Below are 21,863 nucleotides of genomic sequence, written 5' to 3'. Positions count from 1 at the left end.
TTTGTACGAAGTCATTTTTGTTGAAGAAACCAACAAACATGGCCCCCTCCTCTGCGGTGCTTAATTTTGCATCACGTGTTTGACATTTTACGGTTACGAAAAGACAATGTAGATAAACACTCCGAGAAACGATACATAGCACTCCGGCGGTCAAAAGTATTCGAACGAAGGGTAAAGAAAGGTTCAACCGCAACCTTTTTTGTAAAAAACCCTATCACCCTTTAGTATTAGTGAATGCGAATTTGCCTTCAGTGCCTTCATTTCGTACGGTTCTCGGGTGAAGCGCAATGCAACTTGTTTGCCAAAAATGGGCCAAAATTTTACCGTTTTCAAACTATTGTCTTTTTCCAAAGTTGTATTCACAACCGAGTTGTGATTTTTAAAAGAAACTTCAAAGAGAACTTCAAAATTATTTTTATCTGGAGAGTGTGTTCAAAAGATGCGCGATCTGAATTGGTTGAAGGCTAGAGAATAATTGAGTTGTGTCGCTGACGCTGTCTCGATCCGACGGATCTCGCTCTACACGATGCTGGAATGCGTAATGATGTCTTCGTGATCATAGCTCCATACTATGAGCGGTATGCCAAATGATATGATTTCTATTTTGTCATCGAAGGAATGAATTTAACTCAACTTTATTTCTTTTAGACCGTAATCAGAGGCCGTTGCCATTAAACGCTGTGTAACTGATAAGAAAATGTTGAATGCACTTTTTTTGCACATTTCGGGTCTTACCTCGACCATAAGTTGGCAAATGTTCTTTTTAAAATGCTCTAAAATTGCAGGAAAAAGTCCGACGATGTCCAAAGAACCTATTCTGGATGTAACTCTTTTCAGTCGATTGAAGAAGAAAATTTCGTTTGAAAAATGAACATTTTCGGCGATAGTTTTAATAACTTTAACATGTTGTTCTGTTGTTAAGCGATTCTTTTTCTAAAATGGCCGATATTCAACCAATCGGTTCACAGTTGGGTTGACAGATATTTTCAAAAACTTTAAAAGGCCACTGACCCTGTATCCAAATGGTATTAAACAATAAAATGGAAACAGATTTTGTTCGCATACTTTCGAGCTCTGGTGTTAGAAATCAGAAGACAACTGAATTGGCCCTTCTCGAAGGACCGCGGAAGATTTGATCAACTCAAAACCGGGTGCACACACCGATTTTCTTCGGACCCAAAAGCAAAAGTGGTCCTCCTGTCGCGGTGGCGCGATTCAGCCCTTTTCGCCTAATCGGCTTTCGTCGGAGCGGTTCATGTTTTTCTTGGGCCGCCGTTTATTGCAAACAATTTTCACCAGGCATCCGCCGACTAGTCCGCGGGGTCCGGGACACGTGCGCTCACGTAAGCAAATAAAGTGAAACTATTTGGGGGATGTGACTTTTCGCCGTGTTAGCGGCACCGGAACGCGACATCGTGTGGCGTGTAGTGGAGTATGCTAATGTCTTAGCAAATGTCGTCTTCCGTTCGTCTGTTTTTTCCCCCGACCGTCAGAGCCTTCTTCAGAGGAGCAACTTTATCGGCGACACATTCCGTTCCGTCACACACACGCACACACGATGGGATACTTTGTGTACTTTGGCCGCGCAGCAACAGCTTATGAATGTTGCACTCGCGTATCGCGCGTGTTGAGAAGTTCAGGAGAGAAATCAAGTTGCTGGGGTTCGCCCATGAATGTAGCGAATGTTTGCAGGCGCACCAAGAAAAACTTTGTCCCCCAAACACACACACACACACGCGGGGTCGGAAAAACAATTTCAGTTATGCATCGCTCTTTTGCAGCGCTGGCCTGAAGGTGGGAAGATGGGCAACAAATCTAAACGACATGTAAGAGCCTTTTCTTCCCGGGCAGCTTTCATTGGGCTTTATGCAATATAAATGGAGTCCCTATACGTCGGAGCCTGGGTTCGCACCACTGCCAACAGGATGCGTCAGAGGCCAGCACCACCACCCCGCAAGCCCGCAAGTGCCTTTTTTGGAGCAAATTAATTTTAATGAGTTGTCAGTTTCATTCAAGGCACAAAGCCTTGCCGTAGCTGAAATAATTCTGCATTGGGCTCGTAAAAATATTTTGGCACTAAATCTCACTCTTTGTCTCGCTGGCCTCGAGAGCCAGAGAGAGAAACGCGAAAAGTTTTACGATAAACCGAGTGAAATGAGGCACCATTTTTTTTTTGTTGGTGAAAGAGTAAATAGTTTTCCTTCGCTATTTTTTTTTCGACGTCCAACACACTTTGGCCACAACTTTGCCACGATGGGGGAAAAACGAATGAAAAAAAAAACCGGCCGGAACGGAACGCGCGAGGGAAAACGATTTTCCAACACGCGGCCAGGACGCTAGGGTCAGGGCGCGAAGCTAATTATCGTTTATGGTTTGGAGGAAATGAAAAATGAATTAATTGAGTGTGTCAGCGAAATGCATGTTTAATAAATTTATTGGCCCCCGACACGGAACGCAGAAGCCGAACACACGCGCGTCAGGCAGTCGGAGGAGGACCCAGATTTTCCTACGACGACCACCCACCGGCGGTGGCCACCACCCGCAAAGGGACACGGGTATTGCGGTTGTGTTGATTTAAGGGAACATTTTGTTCACCCTTTGTGACCGGCGCGGGGGGACGACCGAAACGAAAGGACCTTCCCCGGGAGTTGCAGTTGCAGTCGTCTGCCGATTCACCGGAAGTGGGACCGTTTGATGTATCGAGCGCGGAGCTTCCGGTGGTGGTGCGGTGTGGTGCCGGAACAAATTTAATGTTAATTATGTGGCAAATCAAATGGCCACGCGGGACACACGCACACCCGGGCACATTATTTTGCAATTAAATCGCAGAAACAGAGAGTTGCAATGCTGCAAACGCAAGTGAATAATACACGAGCCGCACCACACCAAAAAGGCTCGATTGACCGGCATGATGCATTGTAACAGGAGCGGCTTAAAGTGAGCATAAAATCGTTGCTCCTTCGACGGAACTATCGAAGCAGAACACACCACGCCGAGGACGATAAGAGTTATGTTCGATGTAAATCGAACACTGGAAACACACACTTCAGGGCACTTGCCCGCTGGATTGATCGCTCCCGGAGCGGGGTGGTGCCCTGTGCCTTGTCATGTTCCGCAGTTGACACATTACCATTCCGTTTAATCCTGCAATTGATGTTTCTCCGGGACACGCTTCCACAGAGTGTGTGCGTCCACCGACGACACACACCGGGCGATGATAAATGGAAGGAATTAATGGCTTTATTATCGATTCCGGCCGACCCTACACGCGGTATCTTATCGCGAATTCTTTCCGCGGGGCGGCCACTCTAATCGTTGGCGGTGCGCGCGTGCGGCGTTATTATGAGATGCCATCGGGTTGAGGATCCCTTGGAGGGATTTTAATAAATCATGACACAATCGTGCTGTTGGAGGTCAATTTATGGTGACCCTGCCTACTACCGGGCCGGAGTCCCGGAGTGGTCACGACGGACGGGTCGGTCTCTCGATGGGTAATGAATTGCTTTCCGATATGCAAATGGCTACCGGGGACAGCGGCACGACGTACGACGAATCGATTGGATCTGCGTGTTTTGTGTTGTGACTTGGTGGTTCCCTAATTGGCCCGAGGTTTCCATTATGCATCAGGGCGTCCTCCTCGGGGCGATCGCCCTGACGGTGATTAGGCTAACGAGTAACGTCTTCGTGTGCTTTGTTCAGTGAAACGGCTGCAAAATAGCTGGGAGCTTCAGAACAAATTAGTATCAGGTTTACTGGACACGTTTACGACCTCCACAATGGTTGTCAATCTGGTTACAGTTACGTAACAAAATCTTGGAAACAAAATCAGTAAGATATCAACACTTAGACATGAGAAAGCTGTCCGTTATCTCAGACAGGACAGAGATTTTCGTCAAATGAAGATCTTTCTGTAAAACAAACGATGGAAGAAGTGTCTAAAGTTACAAGGTATCTTTGTAACTTCGGAAACATTTCAGACCACTATCGGATTCTAGAAATTTGTAACAGATTTAAGTTAAAGGCAGTCAATCCCTTCGATGGAAGTCAAATAAAGGTGAGCAGTGCGTGTCGCTAGACAGATAAGCAGCTGACACGAGAATGGGCCGACTAACTACCTATCGCCGTATTATTTTTCACCTTTTTGATGATACTTTTCGAACCTCCATTTTCCGGTTCCGCTCTCTCTGGTTAGTGATCCGTCCCCAAAAGAAGCAATAAATCAAGGCTGCGGGCGCCAGCGCGCACACACCCTACTCTAACCCGCTCGGTCCGCCAGAAAAAAAAACCGGAAAGCGCACATAAAGAAAACCTTCTGCCGACGTGGGAAGAAAAACATAAATTGGGACTCCGCTTTTATCCGTCACTTCCTGGCCCCCGTTTGGTGGCCGTCACCACTTCCCCCTCGAACCAACCAACAAACGGATGTGTGAATCGAGTGTGAAAGGATCCGTCGGGCGAGCGACAGGACAGGAGAAACACGCGACACTGGTAAACTAGCTGGAAAATTTATGTCGCATTTTTGCTCGCGATCCATTTCCGCCATTGGCGGGGTGTGTTCCGCGCGACGAGAAGCCCCACCAAACACACACCACCCTGGGCCTTTCAGATCGGCAAGAAAAAAGGAGAAAAGAGGACGAAAATTGGCGAACTGCTGCTGATGACACTTTCGAACCCCGAAGATGGTTCTATCTTTTCCGACACAACCGAGAATTTTCTGCGTTCACTTTCCCTTACTCCGGATCACTACACTTTGAAGAAAAAGGGGGGCGACTGGGCCGTCGTATGATGGATGACGCGTGAAAGCGGAAGCGAAATGAGCCCGAACACACATCCGTGCGACATTGGGGCGATGATTAGCCGACTTTTTTGGCTACTCTGGCCTCCACCGGAAAGGAATCGATTACATCGGAGCACAGCACACGGAGGGAAGTCGGAGTTTTTTGTCCGAACCCCAGAGTCCGTCGGTGACATCAAACTGCCTCAAGGCCGACTGGCTACAATTTCACTTACTACCCGGCGGACTCAGCACACAGGAGCACACGCACAGATTTTGGACCATGTTTGACTAACGCTTGCCGCCGGTCGGAAAGTAATTAAATTGGAAACGTTAAGCCTTCCGGTGGTGCCGTCCGTTTAGTGTACACTCCGCGCGCAACGATCCCATATTTGATCCTCACGCCGGCCGCACTTCGACTCCCCGCACTCTTGTTTGGCCAGCACGTTATAAGATTTGTGTTTCTCTCTTGTTGCGACCGGTGGGGTTCCGAACGACGAGCCGAAAACTCTGAAAGCAGACACAACACACGCACGTGAACGTTATTAAGTTTGCAACGGAGCCGGGAATTTGTCAAGGCGCGCGCCCGACCCGGATTGGGTGGAATTTAAAAATACATAAATCAAAAGAAGCAACCGGGCAAAAGTTAAACATGGCTTTGGCGCCTCGGCTTCGACCGGCTTCGGCCAAAAAAGGATTACACTCGGGCCGGTTTTTAAAGTAACGACAATAGCGGAGTTGGCGGAGTTTGCTGGCGAACGATGGCGCAGTCGGGATGTGGCGGTGAGACAACGAATTAGTCGAGCCGAAGCTGGCTGGTGCCCGTCACTGTGCGTGTGAGCTTATCTAAACATGTCCTTCCGGCTTCGGGGGCCAAAAAAAGAAGCAGAACCGGAATCCCCTGAGCCACTGAGGGGGCTTTCATCGCGGGCGCAAAAACTTTCGCCAACATAAGTGAAGGGTACGCGAGAACTCTCTGTATGTGCCCCAGCTTTGGGCAAGGCAAACCTAGCCCAGCTCGCAGTCGCCAAGCCAAACATAACCCGAGGCGCCTCGCCGAGAGTTTGATGCCAAAAAGTCGACACTCTTTACGCAGCGAGGGCGGGCGAGAGGATACGAACTTTATTTTCCACGCACGCCGCGTGGACTTTGACGTGCGTGTGTCGTCTCTTCACAGAAAGCGAGGTCCTTCCGGTGTTCTGGGGTAACGCTTTTTGCCGACTTTCCGCCGCGATGTTTGTTTTCCGCGCCGCGTACAAGATGATAATGGGAAAACAAATTATTTCCCACGCGGATGGAGAGCATTGTTTGCTGGCAACAAGAACGATGCGCTTGTGAGAAATGGACACCGCGGCCAACGTGACGCTTCGGTAAAGCCGGGCCGGGTCCAATCGAACGCAATTTTCCCTTTAGCGAGCACCTTTTAAAGAGCGGCGAATGAATCCCGGCCCGCGCAACGCAGGTTTGATTATTTACACCGACGATTAAATATTAATCAACCCAATCCATCCGGCCAGCCGGGCTCGGGAACACGCTCGGGCGCGGATGAAAAATTAAGCACTAACAAGCCCTGACGACGCGATATGCTCCACCACCACCACCACAGCACAGCATCGGCAGCAGGATTAAAAGAACGAACCGAACCGGAACCGGGAGCCAGGATTATTCGAAGCCGACCGACGAGGTCACTAAAAAGGTACAAACACACACACACACAAGGACACACACACGAGAGAGAAGGTGAGAGAAAGAACACATACGCTACTCACCAGGTACCACTGCTCCTTGAACAGTGGATCGGGGAAGATGTTGTGCGTGCCGGTGTCCCGGTACGCCATCCGGCCACCGGGCAGCGTCAGCGACCGGGGGAAGCCGGGAAAGCGCACAAAGTCCTGATCGAACGTGCTGTAGTCGCGCTTGAAGCGGGGCTTCTCGTGCTGCTGCTGGACCCATCGGACCTACGGCGGGGCAAACGAAAACGGATTAATCTCGCACTCTCTCTCATTCTCCCCGTAAACCCAAGTCCACCCCTCCGGGCAAATGGGTGGGCGATAGGGGACATTACCATCAACACGCGGCGGCTATTGCGCTGAAAATGGCCGGTATATTACCGAGCCCCGATCGACCACCACCGCCACTGGACTTACCTCCGGTTCGGTGTTGAGCGCACTGTGATGCACTTCGGCCTGGTCTAGGGATCGCTTTCGCACGTGATTATGATGGAACAGATAGTATCCTTTCAGGGCGCCAATCTGTGAAGCGAAAAGAGAGTCTTGGCGTTAGTCACTTTTTTGGTGTGTCCCACAGAGGGTCCTTGCATTGCACTCCGTGAGCATTATTCCTGATCATAATTCCGGACGGGAGCGCACACATACTCTGACAGGAGATAAAATTATATGTACTGCGACTGTGGTCAAAAACTAAGGGGAAATGGTTGTCTTCGATTATCCCGGTGTCTTGTATCATGAACTCGTTTCAAATTGTGGCTGATTTGTGCTGAGACGATATGGTTAGGTCCTCAGCAACTTCTCTAACGGTGACTCGACGATTGGCCAATTCGTCGTTGACATCTTTTCGACCCTCTGAGAACATTTTTTACCACCGATAAACGTTGCTTCAGGCCAAGGTAGTTTCACCACAATCGAGAGTCATAATCGACAAAAATTGAAGATGAGCCAAAACATGTGCAAGTAAAGCAGCTGTCTAAAATGGATTCAACATACAAAATGGCCGAACTTATCGGCATAAGTGAGAGACATGAGCAGCAACATAAGGCATAAGCAAAATCGAATATAAGGTTGGCTAAAAAGAAATCGACGTTTTTTGGTAAACTTCAAAACTATATTTAACAGGTTTCCAATGGTCCGATTTACGTCAAATATGCACCATTTTGTTGGAAAATTTGTTGTCTTTTCAAAGGTAGGCTTATAATGTCTATTTTGTAAAAGGATTAGTCGTTATTGGCAAAAAACTCGAGAAATCCATTTTCATAATCCTTTTTTGATCTCAGTTTTTCATCACTCAGGAAATTTTGTAATGCGCGAAAAAGGTGTCAATCGCTTAGTGCAAGGTCCGGACTATACGGTGGATGCATTAAAACATCCCAAACAAACTCCCGGACTTTCTGGTGAGTCACTAAAGACGTGCGTGACATTTCGTTTGTCCTGATGGAACACAACACCTCTTCTGTTGGCCGATTCTGGTCGTTTCTGGTCAATTGTTAGCTTCAAACCGTGCATTTGTTGGTAGTAGAGATCTGAATTTATTGTTTAGCCACACGGAAGCGACTCATAATAAACGATTCCTTTCAAGTCCCACCATATACCCAGTAGAACCTTCCTAGCCGTTATTTCTGGTTTGCATAGGTTAAGCTGCTTCACACGCTTAGACCACGACTGATTTCACACAATATTGTCGTAAGCGACCCATTTCTCATCCCCAGTACCCATCCGTTTAAGAAATGGTTCGATTTCATTCCGTTGGCCAAAACTGTGCAGATGGCCATCATGTTTTTTTATGTAAAAGGTGGCGCCCAAACATCGAGCTTCTTTGTGAATCCAGCTTTGCGCAAATGGCTTTAAGCTGTTCGTTGTTGATCTTTAGCTCCTGGCCGATGCTCTGATTACTAAAATGCTGATCTACTTTGATTATTTCTGTGATTTTATCGACATTTTCGATGACGTGTCTTCTCTGCGTTAAACTCCATTGTTAACACCCTGTAACTCACAAACGAATGGAACAAACAAAAAACAATGAAAGCATTTTTTGAAGTGTAAAGAATCAGCTTTAAAACGAGCCTAAACTTGAAACTGTACGATCGATACTTCACGAGATATCGATCACTAAAGGCATCTATCGTGAAAAACGTCGATTTCTTTTTAGCCAACCTGATATGTTGAATCGAATCGGGTGAGCCACGACTGATTATTTTCTTCATTTGATTTAAAAATAAAACGGCAAAATATTTTTCGATGCTTGAACTTTTAATCGAAAGTTTCATTAATTTCCTTGATTTATAGAAGAACTATTTCGGTCGCAGGAAATTGGGAAATATGAAACACTTTTACGAACGTACCAAATTTGAAAAGCTCATTTCATTTAAGCTCATTTACTCCTCGGTAGTTATGTTAACAAGCAAAATTGTCGTTTTAAATTGCCGTTGTCGTATAATTTTTGAACAGACCTTGTATTTGCGATAATTTCGACATAAACTAGATCCAAATCGTTATCTGACTTCCGCCTATTCGCTTAACTCAGAAGCCGGCTATTCGCTTCGAGCACACCTTTTACAGTCAATAGTTGAAATAGAAGCCGAAACGAAGTATACATTGAAGGCCATTCCTCAATCGAACTTTAGGTAAATCGGAACAAATGCAGATATAGAGTTGGTATAGCTTTAAGAATGATGACACATATTTAGAGGAAAAAAATTTCGACTAAAATCGCGATATTTTTTGGCCACAGTAGTACGTAGACACCCAAAACCGCATTGAGATGGTCCTCTACTTTAATACTTTCATCGAGTAGCCGCGCCGTTAAGGCATCCCCACCAAACACACACACACACATCACGATAACGGATCGTGGATTGAGGGCGTTTTCTCGAAAATGAATTTGCCAGTGCCTTCGGTCGCCAAACAAGGATCGGTTGCGCTCGGTTAAATTGTTTGCTTGCTCCAGGCCAGAGTGCTGCTGCTGCTGCAGACCGGGTTTGCGTCGCGGGTCTCACTCGGTGTGTGTTTGTGGTGTAGTAAAAAGTGTCCAGTCGGGCTCGTCCCAGCCACCGCCACCACGTAGCACCCCGCGTGTGTTGGGGTGTGTCACGTAGCGCACGTTTTGGAAGAGATTCCCAGGAGTTGTGCCGAGGCCGGCACTTGCAACGGCAGCACCGGAAACGGATACAACACCGACGTGTGAGACCGCCAACGCTCAGGCGCGGGCCAACTATTTGATTTATTTTCCAATATATCAAGTAATTTAAACGATGCACGTCCGTCCTGCCGTGGACCAATATTTATGGTCTGCGAAGAAGATTGCCGTCGGTGGTCACAGTAGCCGTGCGACCCGACCGACCGACCGACCCGGTGCTTATTAGCAAATCAAGTGCAACTCACAGCACACAGGACGTCTTTGGGCGGCCTCGGCACGATATGTTCCTTTGGAAGAAACTAGTTTGCGTTGGTTCGCTGTGGGTCGGGAGAAGACTCGGGAAGTTGTGGTTTACCGGATCACCGGATCCCCGTCAGACCAACTTCGCCCCCCGAGGTTGGTTTGGTAATATCGTGCGGCACGTGATTTATTGAACCCTCTCCGTTTTGGCTCGGCTTTCTTCAATCGAAGCGAGCAAAGTGGATCACCATCTTAACCCTACTTTGGGAGCATTTTTATAAAAAACAACGACAGACGTGAACCACAAAATGGTCCAGGGCAGGCGCTACAACTATCGGTCCTTGAGAAGCGTTACTTAACGCACCTCCATCATCCCTGCGCGCTGCAGCAGCATCAGACAGAGAGAGGAATGCAGCTGCGTTTGGTGTGCGCATCTGGTGCAACACACGGCGTGGCGTGGTGCAACTTTCGGTTTCGATCGATCGAAAAACCGGTCCCCGTGGCCAAACAACTCTCACTCCCCGGATCGGAGGCAGAATCGGGGAGCCACTGCTTCAGACAAGCGTGTGGTTGCACCGCTGTGTGTTGCAACGGTCTCGTCAGGGGATCCAGAAAAGACTTGTCTAGACCAAGAGTGTCACATTTCGATCAAACTATCGAATGTATCGAACGGTACAATAAAAGTCATCACTCAGCTTTGGCTTCGCCACCGTTGCAGCAATGTCTGTCAAACGAAGCAGACACCTTCACCCTGGGCCTGGTCAGGCCCTTCTTGGGTGTCCGCGAGGCCCCACTAATCCCTGTTACGACATCGACCAGACCCTGCAGCCGGAAAGCAAGATGCCTTTCGGGGCATTACGCAGCCTTGGCCGGTTTTCTGTAGCCAGCGCCCCGCCTTCGGTAGCGATTAATCGGACACAACCCGCGGCACGGTGCCGGAAGCGGACCACGGAACCGAAACGGTAGCGGAAGCGAGTCCGCCACACGAGCAATGGAGAGGCTGGGTCCACCGGCCGGGTCCGAAACTCCTCTCTCTCTGTCATATAGATTTTTATCTCCCCTTTTTCGGGTTTCGGGCTTCTCATCGAAACATAGCCCACTCTGGCCCGGGCGCGGAGTTCCCGCGAAGTTCCGCGATTATTTATGAGACCGATGGCCGGGGCAATCAAACTGCAATATATCAGGCGAAAGATTGTGGTCGAAAGGCAGCACAAGGGGCCGCAGCCCCCCGGGCAACGGGCGTAAAGCCACGTGATAATACTGCCGCGACGCGGAACGACAAACGACTCGCTCGAAGGAAGCACCGACCGACCGACGGACCGACGGACCCCACCGCGGTGCGGTGTGCGCGGATTATTATTATTTGCTCGACGCATTTTTTTTTTCCTTTTCGGGTCGCTCTTCTGCCGAGATCGGGAAAATTTGCCAGAAGCACGGAAACTGGCTCCAATCCGTGATTCTCGTTCTTTTTTGTTCGGTTTGTTGCTTCACCGATTATTTGTATAAATCAGAGAGCGAGAGAGAGCCAGTTGGGTGCGTTGCGGGGTGGTGTGGTCCTGGGTCCAGCTTTTTTTTTTGGCGTTACGATTGTTGCGCGGTGTCTGCAAACAGATTCCGACTGTTCCGGGTGGTTGTGGGTGACCCACGCCGCCGCGGGAAAAAAAGGAAAAGCTGGGAAAATGTGCAATCGGCGCAAGTCTCAAATCATATCCCGCGCCCGGGGCCAGGTCGTAAATTGTGGATTAAATTAATGATGGATCGCTGTGTATGGCCACTTTTTTTGTGTGTGCCTCTGTTGCTGGCGAGGGCTCTCCCTGCGTCAGAGCTTTGCATTCGCGGCTGAGCGCAAGAGCACGCGAGACAAATTATTGGCTCCCGTACGCGACTGCGTTCACTGTAATCCGATGATAAGAAGGACTTTCTGTTTGCAGTTTGGCAGTTGGCGGGGTCGTCCTCGCCGTCAGCACACCGACCGAACGGGGTGCCATAAATAGAGGGAGCGCGCACCGATTTCTATTGCTTTTGGGCGTGGCCGCCGTTTTTTTGCTTTTCGCCGTTGTCAAATAATTTGAAATCGCGGAACGATTTATGTGGTTCGCATGCTAAAAATCTGTCACGTCTGCATCGCGTGGCATAGCTCATCATCCGGCCCGCACGCACACGGACCGGATCACAAAAATCATGATTCTGCCGCACGAAAACCCCGCGGGGGCCCCGGGTGGGTGAGTGTTGTGGTGCGTGATAGATGGCACAATGCTCACCGAGGCCACGATAAACAACTTTCCGCCAAACAACAGCTATTAATTATTATCTCACGCGACCCGTGCGGCCCGCCGGTCTGCACCGGACACCGCGTGAAGGGCCGACGAAGGGCCGCTCCATGATAGTTTGCCGCGCCCGTTAGAACGGTGGCGAAAAATTCAATTAAAAACTTTTACTCCACCCGGTGGCCAAGGGGGGGAGAAAATGGATGCCCAGCCAGCCAGCACGCACCCCACTCGGGAGGACGGCTGAGTGGAAACGCCTTCGCAGGCGCAGGAAAAGGTTGCGCCGTGTTGTTTCGCTGGCCGAAGATGTGACACTCGGGGTCCAATATTGAGATATCAATTTCTTCGGACTGTTTTTTGTGCACCATCCGTCGTCGTCGTCCTTTTTTGTCCGTCCCGTTGGAACGAAGACAGCAAAGATGGTCACCCAAGAGCGTCCCCCCCCCCCTCCCCCCGGCGGGCGGGTTCCTTCGGCGGAACAATGCGCAGCAACGGCAAACAACGATAGCTCATCTTCGCCGGTTTTCGGGTTGTCGAAGGCAGGACATACTTTATTGTCTCTGCGTGCGCGGCGGCGGCGGCGGCGGCGGCGACGGCCCCTCGCCGTCCGCGGTCCGCGTCGTCCTCGGAGAGCCACAGCCTGGCTCCGAGGCTAACGGTCGGATGAATTTGAAGACAATTATTTCCCGCTCATCGTTAACGTCGTCGTCTGCGGCTGCGAATGGCTCATGGTTTGTTGTCACAACAGTTGTCGTTGACGTATTTTCTTTCTGCTTGCGTCTTCTGTTGCGTACGGTGGCCAGGCCCCCACCAGGACACACACACACACACACACGCTCGATACACCTCGACGGTGTGGTGTGTTATTATTTAGACGTTTTGGTTCGGATGTTCGAGCTTTAAGGCGGGCTCTGGCTGGGCTTTAACACGCAAAGCCGGGCCACGTTGGGGCGCTTTTGAGAATTAAAGGACGACGGTTTCGACGGCCAGGATGAAGACGAAACAATTGCGTAAACTCCCCCAGAAAAGCAGATTAAACAGGATGTATGCTTTGTGGGCTAAAAAGCGTAAATTAAAGTTCAGCCACGTTCATCAATATTTTGCCCACAAGGATGATGGACTCGGGGAGTTGATGAACTCACTGAGCGACAACTCATGCGTGGCTTACAACTCATAGGCATATTTCGTAGAACTGACCTGAGAGCTTACCGATCAGTTTTAATGACCTAATCGTTGATGATGACACTTCCAATGAACCAACCGAAGCGAGTGGTGAAGGATTGCACTAATCGAGTTACACAGTCCAGGAATCGCCGGACTCCCGTCCGGAGGAACCTGGGAATACCGCAAGTGCGTGGTGGAAGGTGCTCGATTAATCGACATTCCTGCTCACCTGTCGGTCCTCTGTCCAGGTGGTGCATACCCTCATAGCGCCCAGGCCAGGTAAATTGGCTCTAAAAAGCCTCATCAGGCTCGTGTCGTTAGCATTGCCCAAGCAAACGGTTGTTCGGATTCCGAATTCCAGGCATCGATGAAGAAGGTTCGTTTACGAACGGTCGGTTGTCTTTTGGGGCCAGTGTAAGCCGCCGGGCTTATGATAATTGAACCATGTTCCGAGAACTTCGTTCGAGAATGTATGGAAATCAACACCGATCTTCTTCGATGGGACACAAATCAGCCCACATTATTGGATTCGGCGAACTCGTTTGGTCTGATGTGACTAGAGCCACGCCTTAGGAAGAAACCATTTCTATTTTAATGGGCAGCAGGCTGCTCAATAAGTTTTGCGGTTCGATAAGAAAAAGTTAAAATATTGATTACACTGCTCGATGAGATGTCTAGGGCTTTTGCTAAATATCATTCAATCACTCGACGATTTTCCAACACGATATCCTGTATTTTTCTTCGATTTCAGGAATTGTTGGCATTTTTGAACGTCCTTGACGAGTATCGTCTTCAAGGCTTGAGCGACCACGTTTAAATTCTGCAACCCATTTTTTTACTGTATTATTTGAAAGCGAAGAGTCTTTATACACTTTCAACATTCTTTCCTAAATTTCCTTTGCTTTTAAACCTTAAAACTTTTTAAACCTCTGAACCGCAAAACTTATTGAACACCCCAGCACTGTACGCTTCTCAAGTTGCAGTGTAGCGCATGCCATGTATTGGCGAGCGCCATAAGGACGTTGCGAAAAAGCTCCACTAATGCGCTACAATGTAGCTGAGCCCCATGGACGGCGTAAAGGCGTTGCAGTGAAAGCATCAAATTAAGGTAAAGAGCTCCCGCGAAGGGGTTTGTCGCCACAAAGCCGGATTCGTGCCGGATGCCGCGAAAAGAGTCAAACCGTGGGTCGTCGTGTACTCGAGCGGGGGATTTATGATCAACTATCACATGTCGGTGAATAGACACTTCACGGCACACGGTGGCGGCACTGCGGCACACGAATTATGACTTCTAATTAAAACCGCAAACATTTCCACGCTGTTTAAGAGAGAATCCCCACCCGGTGACCGCGCGCCGGAGTCTTTCACCATTGTGTCTGCGGCACCAAAAACCCCAAGCCAGTGACATCGACAAGACGGCGACGTCGTCGCCCGTCATCGTCTGTCGTCTTAATTATTCAAGGACTCTTGGCCGAGAGAGCGCCATATGTATGTGTGTGTTTGCAAATTCCGCGAGCAGCAGCAGACGCTTTTTAGTACCCTGGGGTGAGCCGGGCGGGGTTCCCCGGACGCATCCCGGCAGGTGGCAGGATGTCACTTGTCCCAACTAACGTCAGGTAACACCATCTAATTAGACATAATTTACAGCACCCATTCAGCAGCCACCGCGAACGCAACAGGGACCGCCAAGCCATTCACATTTCTTATTCCCCCCCTCATCATCCGGTGGCACACACACATCCGGCGAGACGAGGACCCTTCACGAAAACTACATAAAACTGTGGCGTTTCTCTCTCGTCGAAGAACGGATCCTGGCGCGTCTTCGAACGCCGGTTGCGCAACCAAGTACGCAGCCAGTTACGAACAAGAAGCTCCGTGTCTCTCACTCTCTCTCGCACGTTCTCTGTAACCTTCCACGTAATGATTTGCCACTAGGATTTAAAATGCAAATTATTGTAATACATTTTATCGTTCCGCCGGCTCCGGCTTTCGACATGTCGCCGCCGCCCGGCGCAAGGTGTCGTCGTCGTCAAGCGGAGCAGAAGGCATTACGTCGAACAGCGCCGACCCGATGTCGGTGTCGACACTGATAAGAAGTGATTTTCGGAAGCCATGGCCGCTACCAAGTTTGTTGCTGCTGTTGGCTTGACACTGGCTTGGCTGATGGCGGTGTGGCTGGCATGTGGTTGGCTGGATCTTCGGTCGAAGACTAAATTTGCCAACAATTTGCATGCCACGCCACGGGGCTTCAGGTGGCAGTGGCCCTCCCCAAACCATCTTCAACCACACACCACACATATTTACGGGCACACTAACACTTGAAGTAGTACCAGATGCTGCTTCGTATTTTTCTGGGCCCCGGGCCCACGACAACCTTTAAAGTCGAGCGAAGACGATCGAAAGCGGAAAACAAAGATCCCCGGGAAATGACACGCGCGCGCGTTGTTACAAAACCCGCTTAATTCAGAGCTCAAGGAGCCGCTCTCGAGATTGCAGGTTGCTGTGGGCAACAGTTTACTCGAACCACCCGGCGCCTGGTGGTCAAAAGGTGTGGAGTCATGCCCCGGAGCCCGGCCCGGTCCGTGGGTTGAAGCTATTTTACTTAATCGCTCAAGTTCCCCTCAACACACAGCACAATCTGGTGCCCGGGTCGGGCGGATCGGGCCTTTGTCTGGCGAGCGAAGACGTGGACTTCCTTTTCCGGTGCCCACACAGAATCACGAAAAGAAGTGCATCTTCCTGCCAGGGCCAGGAGGCGGAAGGAAAGGGCCTGGTTTAATGTAAAAGGATTCAACGACACACCGGCAGACGGTAAACACCGGCGACCGACGGGATGACGGAAGTCACGCTGAGATCATCGTCCCGGCCCCGGCCCCGGAATGGCGCTCACCGGTCGTAGCATTCCAGAGGGCACATGAGCTGTGTGTGTGTGTGTGCGGCTTTCGGTGTTAGCTGCTGTACGCCTTCCGGCCGGCTTTTCTTCGAATCCTTCAGAAGATGAGTTTTGCCCTTCGGCCAAGACCGGCTTGGCTTGGTTTACCGAAACCGCACGCGCCCGCGCTCTCTCTCTCTCGCTCCCTGGGAAATAGCTCGCTGGCCACAGATGCCGGCAGCGCCGGTGGGTTAACCGTGGAAAGACAAGAACTTGCATCCGCCTGCCCGACGGGGGGGGAATGGAATCTGCATTCGGGACGTTGCTTCCGTTCCGAAGTGGTCCCGGGTTCCAAAAGGTAAACCTGAGAACCTGGGATTACTTCAGGCTAATTCCTGCCGGGGGTCTGGTCGGGCGTGTTTGAGACAATTTGGTCCGGGAAATGTAATGTAATTGGGTGCGCTCTCGGGCAAACCACCGCAAAACGTTAAGTAAACAAAGTGAAGTGATTTTCATCAAGTTCTTGGCCAAAACCATAATCACTTCACTTCAAAACCGGAGAAAAGTACGACCATTTTCCAACTTTTGGTCAACATTTGACCATTTTCTGTATTTCAAATTAGGTTCAAAAAAGGAAAAAAAATGCTGTCACAAAAGGTGTCCCGAAAAACGACCGAAAACCCTTCGTTGCCTTAGTTTTTACTGAATGGACGATGATGATAAATGGGTTGCGTGTGATATTTCCGTAAAATTCGCCTGTCAACGTGGGGCTGACTGACGACTGCCACCGATGATCTCTCGTACGGCCGCGGTCACGGCCAATCTAGAATTAACGCCAATAAAACTGAACCGAAAGTTGAGCAGCTATTTATCACCCAAATGATGTTCGAAGGTCAGGGTCGATGCCCGACGGACGACGAATGGCCGGAAGAATGTCCAACTTTAATTGATGCTGCGCGATATTAAGATCATTAATTATTAAGCTCCCCCTGGTGACGTCGTGGGAATCTCCGCGGACGGATGGCCACCCTGGAAGGACCGGAAATCTCTAATCATAATGGATGTTCTCGGCCATCGAGCATCCCGGGGGGGGGGGGGGGGGTTTGATCGATCTTTTCTGACGTGTAGAAGCCGTAAGCTCAGCACCACTACTAAGAAGCTAGAGGACAGAGTTTTAACAAAGCTCCACGTTCATTATCTCCAATTTAACTAATACCGGACAAACCGAAGAACACTATTCTTAGACCTTCTACAGGGCAGACAACGAAGAAAAGGACATCCGAAAACTGGCCAACATCTCCGGCTTTTGGGCGTTCCATCCAAAGCTTTAGTCTCCGGAGCCCGGATCAGGCGTAATGATGATCGCGTGAAGCGTTGGTACGTGTGGTCCAATTTGCACCGAAGGGCTTCGATTATTAGTTGGACACAACAATAGTACAGCCATTACAAGGGCCCATCAACAAGGGATCACACGCCTCAAAACAACGCCCCCGGAACCGGGTCCTTTCGCCCATTGTTCGCCGCCAGTCGATGGGTTCCAAGAATCGGTTCGCCCGTAAACGGCTTGCTCGCCGTTCTTCCTTTTTCCGTTTGTTCCGGAGAACCCCGAAGAATCTCTCATTCTGACCTCGGCCGCCGCCACTGCCTCCGGGACCTAATCCGCCGCCGCCGTCGTAGTCTACATTTTGGGGTGACGGCGGTGGCCATCCTTTCTCATTTCATTATCCCTTTCAGCTAGGGGCAAAGTGACACGCGACAATAATGCGACAAAACTAGCACCAGGCATTAGCGGACGCGGGACGCCGCCACGGGTTGGCCGGTGGACGGGTCGTTAAGACGGACGGTCGGTCGCTCATTGTCGCATCATTGCCCCATCTCCCATCCGGCTCCGCAAATTCATCAGCTTCCGACCGAAAGAACCGAACCGGACCAAACACATAATCGCACGAAATGAGTTGAAATTCGGCTTTCGGCCTTCGGGGGCATCCTCATCAGAAGAAGGGACCCCGTCCTCGGAGCCGCGGAGAACGGGGCGAGGGCGCGAACTAATGAAATGATGTGATGGGGCCGAAAGAAAACACCGCCGGCTGTTTTGGTAGCCGCACTAACATAAAAATATTTTCCTTCTTCGGGTGGTCGGTTGGGAGACTTGTGGCGGATTCAGAGCTTGGTCAAGGAGAAGCCACGAACGGACGACGACGTCGGACGTAGATGCAATTTGGAGAGCGCATTAGCAAAGCCGGATAATGTTATTAATAAGTGAAAGCAATGATAATGCTCTCCGCGGTCCTCGGGTGGCCACCGGGCAAAAGCTTCCGCGAAAAGCGAGCGACCACGTGGCGAGCGGCGTTCCATTCGCGTAGTATAAGAGGGGTCTCCAGTTCCAAAAATTCATGAAATGAGCCCAATAACAATAACGACAGTGGCGATTTGCTGCTTGCCGGCCCCACTTTAAGGCGCCGGAAACGCGCCTTATCTTTAACGATTTCCGGCGTGGTGTAGCCGGCCTGCTCCGAAAAAAAAAACGGACAACGGGAATAATTGGGCTTCGAAACGAGAAACGTTCGCCCCTCCGTTCTGACGAGGGTCCGTGGGCTCGGAACACGCCGCACAATATGGTCAGCGGTGACTCGGAATGACTACAACGCCATAAGCTGCTCCTTAGTTATGCAGAGACCTGGCAAGGCCTGCGCAATTCTATCCAGCAATGGCAAGACTCGTGGCTTTTACACTAAAACAATATGGGCCGTGCGAAATATTGGGTGTAACATGAGAATGTAGTCGCATAAAGTTGTCCTGTTTTCCAGAAAGTCGAAAGATAAAGTCGTCCTGTTCTCGAAAAACACATCAAAAAACAAAAGGATCAAATACGTCGGTTTGTACCAGGCTGTTCAATAAGTTTTTCGGCTCGGTAAGAAAAACACAATTTTATGGATTGAAATACTAGGTCTATACGTTGAGAATCGGAGTTTTTTAAAACACAACAATTTGTTTATAAAATTTTTATGCAACTTTCTATTTAATTCGAAGTATGTGCAATCGCTAGCTATACATTTCTCCTATCTCTCTGCTAAATCATGGATTCCCAGACGAAAGAATTCTTCGACTTTTTAAGTAAACTAATTAGTCATTCCATTTCGACTTCCTCGTAGAAAAACGAAAAGCTGCTCAGCCAATACGTGTCCCATCGATGAAAATGAATGATGTTCGGAAAGAACCAAGTCTGGTAAATAACGCGGGGAGGGATAACAGTTCCTATCCAAGTGATTTGATATCAGGTGTACAAATAGAAAACCGCCGTTTTTTCTCATGATTTGAGGCTTTATTGTAAAAAACTCCTTACAAACTCATTCTTCAAAGTAATTGCCATTGTTAGCCACAACTTTTTCCCACATTTTGGGCAGCTTTTTAATTCCTCGTCGGAAAAATTTTTCATCTTTCGACGTGATCCATTCATCGATCCGATTTTTGATGTCCTCGAAAGAACGGAAGCGCTGCTCGGCCAGGTCATGCGTCATCAATCGGAATAAATAGTAGTCTGACGGGGCGATGTCTGGAGAGTAGGGCGGGGGGGTAGTATGTGCCATTTTAATGTTTCCAGGTATGTTTTCACGACTTTGGAAACATGTGGTCGAGCGTTGTCGTGAAGAAGAATAACTTTGTCGTGTCTTTCTCAATATTGACGCCGTTTTTCCTTCAACGCTCGACTCAGCCGCATTAGTTGTGTGCGATACAGGGCTCCTGTAATGGTTTCGCCTGGTTGCAATAGACAACGCCGAGCTGGTCCCACCAAATACAGAGCATCAGCTTCGAGCCATGAATGTTCGGTTTAGCTGTAGATGTTGATGCATGGCCGGGAAGTCCCCACGATTTTTTATGCTTTGGGTTATCATAGTGTATCCACTTTTCATCCCCGGTCACGATGCGATGTAAAAAACCTTTTTTTTTTGCCGTTCAAGGAGTTGCTCGCAAATGCAAAGGCGCCGTTCGATGTCCCTCAGCTTCAACTCGTGCGGCACCCAGTATCCTAGTTTCTGGATCATTCCTAGGGCTTTTAGCCGATGCGATATTGCTTGTTGCGTCACCCCAATAAGTCTGCAAGTTCCTGTTGCGTTCGACAAGCATCTTCTTCCAGCAAAGTTTTCAATTCGGCATGTTCGAACTTTTTCACCGGTCCGGGACGCTCCTTGTCTTGCACGTCATAATCGCCGTTTTTGAACTTGCAAAACCACTCCCGACACGTTCTTTCACTAATGCAGGCTTCACCATAAACTTCTACTATCATTCGATGCGCTTCAGCTGCATTTTTTTTAGTATGAAACGCAAAAAGCAACACTTCCCGCAAATGGCTCTTTTTCGGCTCAAATTGCGCCATGTTCGCACATGAATAACACAAAGCAGAGTGAAAATAAACAATCGAGATTTTGTGGAGTTGTTGACAGATGCCTCAACTGTCATTGCCAGGGTTTTGCATATTTTTATCGTTTAATTTGCAGCTGCTAGCTGCGCCTATGGGAAAACGGCGGTTTTCTATTGTACACCTGATAGTATCCTGAAACAGTTTTGTTTTTTGGGGCGCCTGGTACTTGATTCCACGGGCCACCAGGCGCCTCCATTGAAACCCACTAGAATTGCTTTTTGGTCGTTTTCGATCAATGCATGGTTCAAATAGATCATTTGTTATCGAGTTAACGTTTCATCAGGTTTTAGGAGCTTGTGAAACACCACACCTTCTGTCCCATCAAAGTCCTTTTTTTGTTAAAGTCAAAATCGCCATTTTGGAATTTTTTAAACACTGAAAGCACTGCGATCTTCCAAACACAAGTCCCGACAAGCATTTGGTGCGATTCCGAAGCAGTTTTCTTCAAGAGGAGCAGAAAAATAAAAATCCCCGCAAAACGTCATTTTCAGACACAAAAGTTGACTTATTTAACCCTTTCAATGATGGGTTGCAAACCAAAATAATTTTTTTTCGACCTGAAATCATTTACCTGATGTCAACACAAGATAATGAAAAACTGAACAGCAAAACTGGGAAGTCCCAATCGGCAGGTACAGCCATCTTTTTAAAACTCCGATTCTCAACGTATAGACCTAGTACACATTATTTAATGTCATGAACATTAATGCCCTTGTTATGACCTTATCATTTGATGAAAAATAAACCAAATACTTCAGTATGAAGTCTGAAATGTCTGAAACTCAATACTTTAGTCAAAGTATTGCTTCCACTGCCCAATGAGATGCCTACGGCACCGACTAAATCTCTTCCGACACCGACACTAAATCTTATTGAACACCCCAATAATCATAGCATAAACGGCGAAGGACATCGGATAACGAAATCAACAAGGATGACTCGACATCAGGTTGCACTTAAAACATTACGGCGAAAACGAATAACGGTTAGAGGATGGAAAATGGACGAAGCGCGGCCGAACAGGTCCACTGGCATGAAGATTCAATGGAAAAAAAGGACATCAAATACATTACAAAATTGAGCACACATTAGTGTTGGGGATCAGAGTCCGCTGGTGTGTGGGCCACGGGATCGGTGTCGGTGAGAAACGGCAGCTAAAATTAGGAACGGGAGAGGCATGTCATCTCATGGCCTATTTGTCCCTATTAAAATCACCGTTTACGCCTCACGGCTGCCCGAAACCTCTAATGTTGTGCA

The 21,863-nt window shown here is 48.9% G+C and overlaps 1 protein-coding gene across 1 annotated transcript in view; it reads right to left on the bottom strand.

Moving 5' to 3' along the window:
- Positions 1-21,863, bottom strand: part of LOC128275147 (furin-like protease 2) — a 93,555-nt gene that overhangs the window by 41,396 nt on the left and 30,296 nt on the right. The window contains exons 2-3 of the mRNA XM_053013552.1: positions 6,922-7,026; positions 6,544-6,732 (exon numbers count right to left, since the gene is read on the bottom strand). Coding sequence (XP_052869512.1) covers positions 6,544-6,732; positions 6,922-7,026 — 294 coding nt within the window. The remainder of the gene's footprint in view (positions 1-6,543; positions 6,733-6,921; positions 7,027-21,863) is intronic.

The sequence above is a fragment of the Anopheles cruzii genome, chromosome 3, assembly GCF_943734635.1.
Source record: "Anopheles cruzii chromosome 3, idAnoCruzAS_RS32_06, whole genome shotgun sequence".
Taxonomy (NCBI): Eukaryota; Metazoa; Arthropoda; class Insecta; order Diptera; family Culicidae; genus Anopheles; species Anopheles cruzii.
The sequence above is the reverse complement of the archived record's forward strand: the minus strand, read 5'-3'. Positions and strand labels throughout refer to the sequence as shown.